General features: G+C 38.6%; 2 protein-coding genes across 2 annotated transcripts; both read left to right on the forward strand.

Annotated features, from left to right (window-relative positions):
- The first annotated feature begins 1,797 nt into the window (after positions 1-1,797).
- LOC147862028 (pentatricopeptide repeat-containing protein At1g06140, mitochondrial-like) lies at positions 1,798-3,991 on the forward strand. Its single transcript, XM_087322990.1, has one exon. It carries the CDS (start codon positions 1,865-1,867, stop codon positions 3,974-3,976), a length of 2,112 nt encoding a protein of 703 aa, XP_087179116.1. The 5' UTR covers positions 1,798-1,864; the 3' UTR covers positions 3,977-3,991.
- A 4,806-nt stretch (positions 3,992-8,797) lies between these two features.
- LOC147862029 (P-loop containing nucleoside triphosphate hydrolases superfamily protein) lies at positions 8,798-11,835 on the forward strand. The gene is made up of 3 exons (XM_087323021.1): positions 8,798-8,940; positions 9,054-9,133; positions 11,296-11,835. The coding sequence occupies exons 1-3, from the start codon at positions 8,876-8,878 to the stop codon at positions 11,742-11,744; spliced, it is 594 nt and encodes a 197-aa protein (XP_087179147.1). The 5' UTR covers positions 8,798-8,875; the 3' UTR covers positions 11,745-11,835.
- Positions 11,836-12,403: the final 568 nt, after the last annotated feature.

Genomic DNA, 12,403 nt, shown 5'->3' on the forward strand with positions numbered 1-12,403 from the left:
CGGCAATGGTTCGGTTCAATTTTAGAGGGTCAAAACCGAACCATTTAAAAATGTTGAAACTTGAACTGAACTGAACCATGAAACCATTAAAAAAAATTCAAACCGTTAAAACCGCGGTTTCGTGGTTTAGTTTTGGTTTTCAACTTAGGTCAAATTTCAAATTTTAATTTTTTTTTAATTTAAAATTTAAAATTTTTAAAGATGTTCCTTTAATGTGAGAATAAGGTCTAAAAATGAAAAGATTGTTTAAAAACAAATTTAAAAATAAAAATTGTTAAACCGTTTAAATTGCAGTTTCTGACTAAACTGTTAAAACCGAACCGAACTGTTTAAACCGTTAAGCCATTAAGCCGCGGTTTTGCGGTTTGGTTCGGCTCAAACCGAACTGTTGCCGATTGTTAATTGACCTACAACAAAGAAAAACATTCCACAATATATTACCTTCTAAAATGAATGTTGTTTTTGTAGTTCACATGACCCATTCACTTCTTACGTCAAATGTTTAACAAGTCACATGAAACTTGAGATGAGAAATGTGCTTGATAAATATTAAAGACAATTATGTTTGAGCTTAATAAAGTCTTTCAACACTAGATACTTTGCAGAATATATCTTTGTTCTTATCCTCAACTCAACGATAAATGTTCCTTCATAGACTTTTACAACTATCGAACTGACAAAAACTATATTTATGTTATGCTTGGAACTAGATTTACATTCATTCATTTGTCTTGCTTTTGTATAAAGTGGAAAGTAAATTTACTTTCTACTTTATGGTGAGAATGATCACGTGTTATGATTGATATTTCTCTATGAAAGAGTGGAATTGGTTCAACATGGCTGCTCTTGGGGTTGGGGCCTATTAAATTTAAATACCATTCATCTTCTATGCTCTCATGCGGGCCTTGATTCTTTTCGCGTGATTATCTTCAACACTTTCTTTGTCATGAGTATGGTGTGCATCTTGTACAACCACGCTCCATAATTTTTCACCTTGGATCCATAATGAATTATTGATGCGAGCTCTCAAAAAGATTTTGTAATCCAAGCAACTCTTATACCACAAAGAGAGGAACTGAATAATGAGATGAACGAACAACATACAAAATTACGAGCTGCGTGCACCTAAGCTTTCAAATACTTTTTGAAAAAGTTGTAAGGTACGAATGCCAAGCAAGTCATGCAAATGGTTATATATCCACACATGATGATGCTCAAGTACGTGGTGATAACAACATCTTATTCGAGCATATCAGTCTCGTTTCTACATGCGAACATATGGTATCAACAATTGTTAGTTCGTGTTAGTATGAACGGTGATTTTCATTCTCTTGACGGGTTGCAGAGGGCTTCCCTGTAGGACACGAGATGGGTTTGGACGGGAAGATTTAGGAGTGCCATCGTGTTTCTTACATAACGAAGTTGGATCGGCGAATTATGTTAGGTTCTAAAAGGGTTAAACATAGTGAAAACATCTTGGGTTGTATTAGCACCACCTCCTCCTCCACATGAACCCTAAACCCTAAATCTTAAACCCTAAACCCTTCACATGGGTGTATGTATACAAATTACAATATTCCCCCAAATCAGAAACAAAGCATTGCATAGCCCATGAACTAACCAACTCAATGCAATGATTGTTTAAGAATGAGAACACACCCCATCTCTTTAAATTTTAGGCTTTGAAGGGAACAGAGTAGGAGGAGGAGAACAGAGGCAGATGGAATGAGTCTTGACGGCAGTGATGGATATGGAAGAAGAGAAAGCACCCAATGATTCTCTATGAATTCAGAATGAGACAAACCTATCTATTTATTTAGCCTTTGAAAGAGAACAGAGGAGCAGGCAGGAAAAGGGGAGGCAGATGGACAGAGTCTTGAAGGCAGTGAAGCTTATGGAAGAAGAGAAAGCGCCCATTTCCGGTGATGTCCTCTGCACCCTCCTGCAAGAATGCACGAAGAAGAAAGACCTGCGGAACGGCAGAAGAGCCCATGCCCTCCTTGCTCGCTGTGGGTTGGACACCGTTTCCTTCTATGGTGATCACTTGGTCCGTTTCTTCGCCGCCTGCGGCCATGTCTCCGATGCACATAAAGCTTTCTATCAGATCCTCTCCCCCACTGTTTATTCATGGAACTCTATCTTTACAGCAAACGCTAAGAATGGGGATGGAGCTTCATCACTGGAGATGTACTTCAGAATGCAAGGGGAGAGCTCTATTTCTCCTGATAGAATCACATTTTCTTGCATTCTGAAATGTTGTAGCATGGTAGGGGATCTGGATGTAGGCATGATGATACATGGTCAAGTTCTTGATAGTGGAAACATGGCCGATTCAGCCATCGGAAATGCTCTTGTTGACATGTATGCAAAATGTGGTCACTTGAAAGATGCAGGACATGTGTTTGATAGATTACCACATAGAGATGTCATATCATGGGGGGCAATCATAGGTGGATATGGCTTACAAGGCCATGGACAGAAAGCTTTGAGCCTTTACCACAAAATGCTACAAGATGGCATCTTACCGAACGATGTCATCTTCTTGTGCCTAATGAAAGCATGCTGTAATGTTGCATTTATAAGACAAGGGAAGAACATACATGACCAAATACTCAGGTCTGGCTTTGGATTTGAGCTTACCATTGGCAGTGCTTTGGTTGATATGTATATTAAATGTGGTTTACTTGAAGAAGCAAGGAAAGTGTTTGAAAATTTGTTGATCAGGAATGTTGTGGCTTGGGGTGCTATCATTGGAGGATATGCTCAGCATGATAATGGGCAGATGGTCCTCAAGCTGTATGCGAAAATGCAAAAAGAAAAAACCACGCCAAATATAATCATTTTGGTATCGGTCCTTAAAGCATGCGGAAGTGTCGGGGCGCTGACTCTAGGAAGGTTGGTACATTGCCAAGTTATAGAAATGACACTGTCACTCGAGGTCATTGTTGGAAGTACAATTGTTGATATGTATTCGAGATGTGGAAGCATGGATGAAGCTCAAAATGTCTTTGATAAGATGTCAGAAAAGAATGTGGTCACTTGGGGTTCCTTGGTTTCAGGATATGCTCGGACAGCTAACTGTGAAATGATCAAAGAAAGCCTAGAAAACATGCATCTGAGAGGTATTGAACCTGACGATTTGATATTCACGGGTATTTTAACAGCTTGTTGTCATGCTGGTCTAATAGAGCAAGCATGCTTCTTTTTCATGACTATGGTACAAAGGTATGGTATTCAACCAAGTATAGAGCAATATTGCACCATGGCCCATCTTCTCGGAGGTGCTGGATTGCTGAGTGAAGCCCAGGATATACTCCACACAATGCCCAGAACACCGGACACAGGGATGTGGAGGTCACTTCTGACAAATTGTAGAGCTTATGGAAACACTGGGTTGGGAGGATCGTGCTTAGATCACGCAACACAAATACATCCGAGTGATGCGTCAAGTTATGTGCTCTTGTCAAATGCATATGTGGATGCACAAATGTATGATTGTGTTAGTGATAAGTTTGATGAATCAAAAAGGGGTTTAGCCATGTGGAAAACCCCTAAGATACAAATAGATTGCATGAATGCTAACCTACATGAAATGATGACCAATTCCAAGTCTATAGAAAGTGAGTATGTTTCTCCTTGTGGTTTAGAGTCTATGGGTAACCAAACCAGGGTATTTACCTCAAATTTGTGTCTTGGTAATAGAGAATTTCTTTCCAATTTTTGTCTTGTTCTCTCACTCTTTTATGCGCTTGATCAACAAAATGTAAATCAAAAACCTATTTTGTCGCAATCTATTTGCTCTTCCACTATTATTCTAGAAAAAATTCAATCTCTCTTACTACATAGGCTAGAATTGCAAAAGGGCTCACCATCCACGAGCCATATATATATTATGGATTTGAATTCCATGTCACCACAAAGAAATGTATCGCCATATATCTACAATAGTTGTAAATATGTAGCATGTGAAGCTTGAGGACCAACATGACATGGTATAGATGGAAGAAATGCATTTGGTGGGTAGTAAATGTTATGAAACATGGATAACTATAACTTGTCAATCTTCTTGAGGAGGTAAAATAACATAAAATACTCAAATGAAATATAATTGGCAATCAGCACTCGGTAATGGTATTGTTCGTTGATACAATAAAATACAATAAAGAACCTAACATCAAACTTCTAGACTGCTAAAGATTCGCAAACTTAAAAGGGTCGAAAGGACAAACCTTATTGTTAAATTGTGAATCAATACTCAATAATTTTTTAGATGGAATTGGTGGGGATTTTGGAAAAATGCTATGCTTATTATTAGATTGTGAATCACTAATCAATCATTTGTTAGATGGAACTAATGGGGATGTCAAAAATGCCGTGCAATGCTTAAAGGCTAGCTTAGTTCTCCAAAAAGTCTTAGATGGTTCTTCAATGCAGATTTCCAGCTACCTAAGTCCAATGATGGATCATTGCGTTTCTTCAATGGAATTTTTCGGGCATGGGAAACTCTTCGGCAAGCGCTTGTTTTCTTGCCACCGAAAAGCTATCATCAATTTATGCGTCAACCATTGATATGGAATCCTTCATTTATTGATGAAGCTGCATGTGTTTTGGGTTTATGCCCTAGGTTATCATGGGCTGCAATGGATAGTGGACCAACTCATACGGTTGCGGATTGGATAAGGTTTATGCAGTCCTCTACGCTGGAGCAAAGTAATAGGTTATCTAACTTAAGAGGGGCTAAGATCATGTTATCACAATTGTCCAGGGTGTATAAGGTCACAGTGCCTACATTGCAATTCGATCATTTTCAGAGTTGGTACGGTATGTTCTCGACACTCAATATACTTATAGGAGCTCGGTTATATGATCAAAATGGTAGCATTTATTTTTATGAAGTGTTGGACAATGGTAGGTTGATACTAGTGGATGAGGAGTCTCAAATCATGTTGGCTGCGAAGCAATTGCCAGTGCGAGTAATTGCTAGATTAGATAAAAATATATATATCGATCCTAGTCCACTAATAGTTAATTTTTCATCTCATATTTCGGTGTTAGACTCTAAACCTATTCATGACCTGCAGTGGGATCCAACGGATTATGGTTGAAAATTATCCATATCTGACTCTTCGACTAAGCTCCTTCCTTTTTTCAAATATTCAGTAGCGTTTGGCAAGAATTTTATGTTGAGGCAGACCGAGCCGATACCTGCTGGAAAAAAGTATTGGGAGGAAGGTAATGTTTCATCTACTCATATGGTTATGTTTTAGAAACAATTTTGGTCTATTAAATGCATGAATAAGATATTGCATTTTCGGTGGTTGATGATTCATTATGCATTGCCAATAGGTCATTTATTGAGGGGATCAGTGAGTAATCGGTCATGTATTATGTGTGGGTTTGCGGATGAGACATTGCATCATGCATTTTGGGAATGTGTTTCCGCAAAAAGTTTTTGGTGTCGAATTCTTAGGCTTCTAGGTCGTAAGTATAGGTCTCCTATTTTTACGTGGGGTGCAGTCTTTTGGGGAATGTTGGATCAACAAAGGGCTTTTTATCATTATAATCATTCTTCATTGTCTTTATATGTAAGAAGTTTTCAGGTATATTCTACTTCAAGATCCTTGCAGGGAGTCAAGTTCTTCTCACGGAGTTATGTTTGGCAGATTGTCTCCTCGTTGTCTCTATGGGTTCTTTGGAAAGCTAGGTGCTCCAAGTTATACAATGATGAAGACATTCACGTTGTGGATCAGGTAAAGTCTTTTTGGAATTTATTAGTACATTCGGTTAAAGGTGAGTATGACAGGTATAAAGGCTATGGAAACACAGCCATTCGAAAAAGAAAGAGATTACGACGAGTTTGGTCAGCTATTCTTATAATGTTAGATGCAGGCACGGAGGTTAGGTGGAATTATGTGCCACCTTGTTGGTTGTTCCCGCCACCAGTACCATTCTTATGGCGAACAACATGAGATAACAGGGAGGAGACGGTGGCTGCATGTAGGAAGCTTATTTTAATGTAGGTAAGATATACATATGCTAGAAGAAGATATGAGGAAATGGGATGATGTTCTGGATGCTGAATCAGACTAGTATAAGAAGATTTTAGTGGTATGAGGCAGATTTCGTGTGATAATCAGAGACATCGACATGGTGGATGTGGACAGGTTGAAATAGGTTTAAGTTGTTTTGTGATTAGGATGACTGATGTTGGTGGGGGTTGTCGAAGATTACTAGGAGAAGGTGAGGATTTCTGTTTGTTTTCTACTCATTTGTTGGTTGTTAGTGTAACAGGATTGTCGAATCGGAGATAGCGAGATGGTAGATGGGGACATGACGAAGCCGTTTTTCTGTTTTTTGTGGTTAGGATGAGTGATGTTGGAGTGGGGGTTGAAGCAGATTATTATGAGAAGGCGAGGAATGGTTTTCCCTCATTTTTTGTTGTGATTACAGGGCCGCGTTAATCGGTGAGATGGAATAGGGGAAGCAAGATACCCCAGATATGGGCTGATTTAAGACAGATATTATGGTTCTCATAGGTTGCGGGATGATGGCAGTGGGATTTGAAGCAACTTTGTCATGGTGTGAGGATGAGTGGTGTTGGTGCGAGGGTTGAAGCAGATCAGGAGGGGAGAGGAATCATTGTTCACTTATTTTGTTGTTAATTGCACAGGATATTGGCGGTACTCGGCGAGATGGTGGATGTGGATTGATTGAAGCAATTTGTTTGTTTTTAGGAGTGATGATGGTGGGGGGGACAGAAGCAAATCATGAGGGGATGAGGAACCATTATTCACTTGTTTTTGTTGTTATTTGTATAGGTCAGAGGTGGTATTCGGCGAGATAGTGGATGTGGTTTGATTGAAGCAATTTCTCTGTTTTTAGGAGTGACGATGGTGCGGGGGAACGAAGCAAATCATGAGGGGATGAGGAACAATTTCTCATTTTTGTTGATTCATTGCACAGGACATTGGTGGTATTCGGCGAGATGGTGGATGTGGACTAAAGGAAGCAATGTGTCTGTTTTAGGAGTGATGATGGTGGGGGGGGATCGAAGTAGTTCATGAGGGGATGAGGAATTTTTTTACTTATTTTGTTGTTAATTCCACAGGACATTGGTGGCATTCCGCGAGATGGTGGAGGTGGATTGAATGAAGCAATTTGGTTTTTAGGAGTGATGATGGTGAGGGGGCCGAAGCACATCATGAAGGGAGAGTGAATAAGTTGTGGGGATCGAAGCAAATGGGGTGAGAGGTGGAGATTAGTATAGTACATTTCATTTTCATGGTCTGGTTTTTTTTCTCCCCGACAGTTTTTACAAATGCTGTAATCAGTTCAGATCTGTTTGCAACTGTTTCTGTTGGGATGGTGAATCTTCTTATAGCTCCACACCTGACACATATGATTGGAAAGACGGAGGACATGGAATATCATGTGAAATATAAGTTTTCTATGAAGTTCTGTTCTAAGAGCCCGAAATTTTGTTTTCTGCAGCAGATCACTGGAATCAATGTTGTGTTTTATAGCTGTTTTTTTTCCCAACAGTTTTTACAAATGCTAGAATCAGTTCAGATATACTGGTGGAGATGAAACAATATTATGTACTATTTGTATACTGCCTTCGGGCTTTTTATTAATACCAATGGAGCATATGTTTTATGGAAAAAAAAAGTAAGCAAAGGCAAGTATGAGTTTGAAAGAAATGAGCCACTTAATCCCACCTTAATCTTACGAGTAAAAATATCACTCGAAGTAGCAAATAAAGCCACATACCTACACACCTCATTGTTGTGTTTGCATGATGGTGTTGATCAACATTATGCATTCATTGTTGAGGCATCGAACCTTGGCATAACTAACTACGCAAATCTTCAAAGTTCATATATGCAAGCATGCCAAGTTATTCTAAACAAGAACCCTACAATTGATGGGCAATATCTGAACCTCATTTATACTTGAGAGATTGAGCATTTTGGGATGATGAAATGTGGGGCAAAAGAATTGCGTCTCATTGTTTAGAATCCACTAGCATTTTCCCACAGTAGAATCAAATTACTTATTCATATCATACCAGAATCCTAAAAGATGTGCACATAAATATGATGGCACACAATTAAATAAGGTTGTGTTATGCAATTTAGACTAAATTTTGATCTAGTGGACTTAAGCAATTATGTTAAAATTGTTAATATTTTTTGTCATGTACTTAATGCATGTTCATGTTTGATTCATCTATAGAGAAACTTGGTGTGAATTCTCACAACCAATTTAGCGTTTTCGTCATTTTTAGAGATGTGCTAATTCTCATTTTAGAAGTCACTCAACTCAAATTGTCGGAGACTATGATCACTAATAGCTTCTTCCTCTTGGAACTAACAATCCTCAATCCAATGGTTTTGATGTAATACTATTATTGCTTTCTGAGCAATGCTATTAACAAAATGCCAACCTCTTCTTGATGACCCATATAATTTCAACACAAGACATCATATCTCCTTTCTTAATACATATTTTATTTCCCTATAATCCTTAGAAATTAGGGAGAAACGGAGTGTTTTGTTGTGTTATGAAATGGCCCTATGTTTTCGTTGCCCCCTCCTGAGTGCTTTTCATGGTTCTTGGGATGAGCCAAAAAAATTAACTGAGTTTTTCTCGTAAGGATATGAATGTTGTGTGAGTTGCTTATGTCCGGCCAGCCACAAGCTTTCTAATGTTGATTCTTGAGTGAGCTTCTTATGTCCTGTGGCTAAAACCTTCCTAATGTTGTTTGTCTTCTTATGTCCGGCCCGGCCATGAGCTTTCTAATGTTAATTCTTGAGTGAGCTTCTTATGTCCGGCCAAACTAGAGAGTTGGCAAGTTGGCAGGCACAAGACCCAAATGATGAAGAATAATTCCTCGGCTATGGCGATTGTGATCATGGGTGTTTCAGGCAGTGGGAAATCGTAAGCAAATCAGAGGTTTTTCTTTTCTTTTTGGCTTTCAGTCTTTCTTTTCCATGCACTTTTGCACAAATGAACCAAACAGCAGAAATTTTCTGCAAACAAAATTCTTGCAGAACTGTAGGACAGTTACTTGCTAAAGAGATGGATTGCCGCTTCATAGATGCTGATGACTTTCACTCTGAAGAAAACAAAGGTATCTCATGTCGATTTTATGAAACCTAATTTCCAAATGTGAGAAAGATGACACTAAGAACATACATACAGATCCATTCTTTCCTTCTTCGGAAAACTGTTTCATGTTTATGCCATGTAATCATGTTGGCCAATGGCTATGCAAAACCTAATTTCCACTTCACATAAGTGCATCTATAAACCTGATATCCAAATGTGAGAAACTTCATGTAAGTACATCTATACACATCCAGTTAGTCAGACAATATATTGCGATTTTTCTTCACATGATATATGGTTCATAGGTTCTCACAATATCGTATCGATTTGGCTTTTTCTTTTCTGGATGGATTTGTAACACCATGTTGTATAGGCTCTGTTCTAATAATGCAAAATGATGTGTCGCTTGTTTCTTGCATATCATCAAATCTCAATGTTTTTTTATCTTAATTCATCTGTAGTTGAATCCTATGTTTCCAATATGGTTTGCATTCCATTTCTGAACTCCACTTGTCATTTGTTCATCTCAGAGCATTTTGATTAGCAAGACTTGCTGAAGCTTTTCATTCTAAGTTGGATTTCATTTCATGTGGTATAGTCTAGGTTCTCATACCACATATTAATATACTCCTCGGCTCTTACTTACCATTGATGCACGCTAGCAATTTGCAATTTCAATGACCTTAATGTTTCAAACCACCAATTTTGATTAATTTCACCACTGGAGGTCTACTTGACACAGTGAGCAGTTTTGGTTTACTTTAGCATTAAAACTCATTTATAGAGCTGCAAATGGGTATTAGGAACCAATCCAACATATTCTGCATTCTATACCAAGTGGATAAGGAGTACAGTAGAAAACGTTAAGGAGCCTTTCTGCAAAAGTGCCACAAATGTGGTACATAGGGATACATGGTCAGGGATGCACAGTCAAAAACCAAGAGTCTGAAGCTTCTGGTTTAGGATCAAGAAAGCTTCTGCGAATTCATCAAAGGAAGAAAGAGGAATCAGGGAATTATGCTGGCTGATGGGTATCAGGAAGAATTCTTTTAAACTCCTCTTTGACCTTAACCAACTCTACCCAGGACATATGGTATCACAATTGCTTTATTCATGTGATAAACACCTCCACTGTCTCCTTCCACTGTTCACCCCACAACTACCTGATTCTCTAGGTTTTTCATCCTAGTCTCATTTTGCATCTCATATTAAGTTCGACAGAGTTTTTTAGCCATCCGCAATCATGAACATGTGTCTCTATCAATTCAGTAATGCCCGTCATGATTCATACATGGCATGGCATGGCATTTACTCAATTTGGAAACACAATTTCCACCAGCTCCAAATAAACTCTTGAGCACAGAGGCTTGTAGGAATCCAAGTGGCAGGGCTTGTTCCACAAATGTGTAGTTTTCCGGCTGGCTTCAGAAGCATTGCAAAACTTGACTTTCTGCGATTGCTGCTCTCTTGGAGCTGTGGTGGTGGTGACCTTGACCCGCCAGTGTGTATGCTTTCACATGTGTTGATGCCATCTATTTCACTTGACCGAGCACACAGCATTGACTTAATTCCCATCATCGACTGTCTCTTTCGGCCCTTGTCACCAGACATGGATGTAAAATCTATAGCTCTGATATCATGGCAAATTACATGTGGATAGAATCTGCATGATACAGACCAAATGACAGACACAAATGAAAGAAACAATGAATATATTGCAGAGCATGTAAGTGCAGCAAGTACAATATAAGGCTCATGTGCTCCCAAGTCGAAAATACAGACACGACAACAGCTTGAAGTGGGACAGCAACCTTAGTTCTTCTCTCGACTAAGGTTGCCTTCTATAGATTGGTTTGGTTAAGTACAATACCAAACCAATCTCCACGGCCACCTACCATATTGATCACTGTCAGGATGTTGGGTAAAGCTTGTCCATGCAAACAGTTTCAATATGAAATCATGGTGTGACCTTTTTTAGTGTCTCATAGGTGTCTTTTAGAGATTTTAATGTAATCTCTCTTTCTTTCTCCAAGGTAAAGTATCGCATCAAATGATTTGTAATTTATATGCACATTTAGGTTATGTTTCAGTGATCTAGTGTATTGTGATTAAATTCAATTTATTAATCGAAATAAACTCGATGCATATGACCAAACGATTGGTAATCGATATCTCTTCCAACAGAGAAGATGAGGAGAGGCATTCCCTTGACCAACGATGACAGAATACCATGGCTAGAGGCGCTGCGTGATGCTTTGATTGATCACATCATCCGTGGAAAATCAGTAGTTCTTGCATGCTCAGCATTGCAGCCTTCATATAGAGACATCCTCAGGGAGGCAGATTATGCTCGATTTCAGAACAAACAAAAGGACGAACTAAAAGGGGAAAACAAGGATTTGCCCCACTCTGAGCAAAGAGTGGAGTTTTTTCTCCTAAATGGGCCGATTGATCTATTTGCCTCTCGACTCGAAAAGAGATTCAAAGGAGGGGACCATTTTATGCCTCCAAGTTTGTTACAGTCACAGATGGATGCATTACAGATTGGTAAGGATGAAGCAGTCTTCTACTTGGATGCAAACAAAAGTCCTAAAGCAATTGTAGATGAAATAAAAGAGCTTGTATCATCTTAAGGTATCAATGGAAACTAAGTTTTCTTCCTAAATGTTTAACTTTTATTATTACTGCTATTGGAAGCCAGATGTGTTTCTCCCTCTGATACTTCTAGTCATGTCGTGCCAACACTACACAACTAGCATTCACATTTTCGTATGTCAGGTTAAATGCCAAACCTCTCTTGCATCGCCAGAAAATGAACATGGATGTTCACATTGTCATATGTATGAGGTAGAAAAGAAACACTAGGTTTTCTTGTAAGAATGACTTGAACATATCCAACCACAAATTTAAGGGGAGTTTCCATGTACAATTGTGAAAGATGTAGAGAAGAGTCACTAGACAGATGTTCACGATTGATGAAATATAAAATTGGTTAGTTTGTATTTGTGTATGATAATTGGCCTAAGTTGGAATATGCCTTAAACATTTTATTGAGATTTGGCTATTAGGAACCATTCAATTATCAAGTGAACACAATTACCATTTGGATACTACTCTATAATAGAAAGCATGGTATGGCAATTTGAACTACCTTGGGGAACCTTCCTCGTTTTGTTGCATCTTTCTAAATTAGGATGTCGGTCCCAATGAGCAAATTATCACATATTTAAACAATAGTTTTGAAGATTTTATGTCCGTCTTAGTCTAAGTACTAAACCTATTTGATTTTATG

Source organism: Azolla caroliniana, unplaced genomic scaffold (genome assembly GCF_043228905.1).
Source record: "Azolla caroliniana isolate FFs.n. ecotype wild unplaced genomic scaffold, voAzoCaro1.0.p SCAF_7, whole genome shotgun sequence".
In the NCBI taxonomy this organism is placed as follows: Eukaryota; Viridiplantae; Streptophyta; class Polypodiopsida; order Salviniales; family Salviniaceae; genus Azolla; species Azolla caroliniana.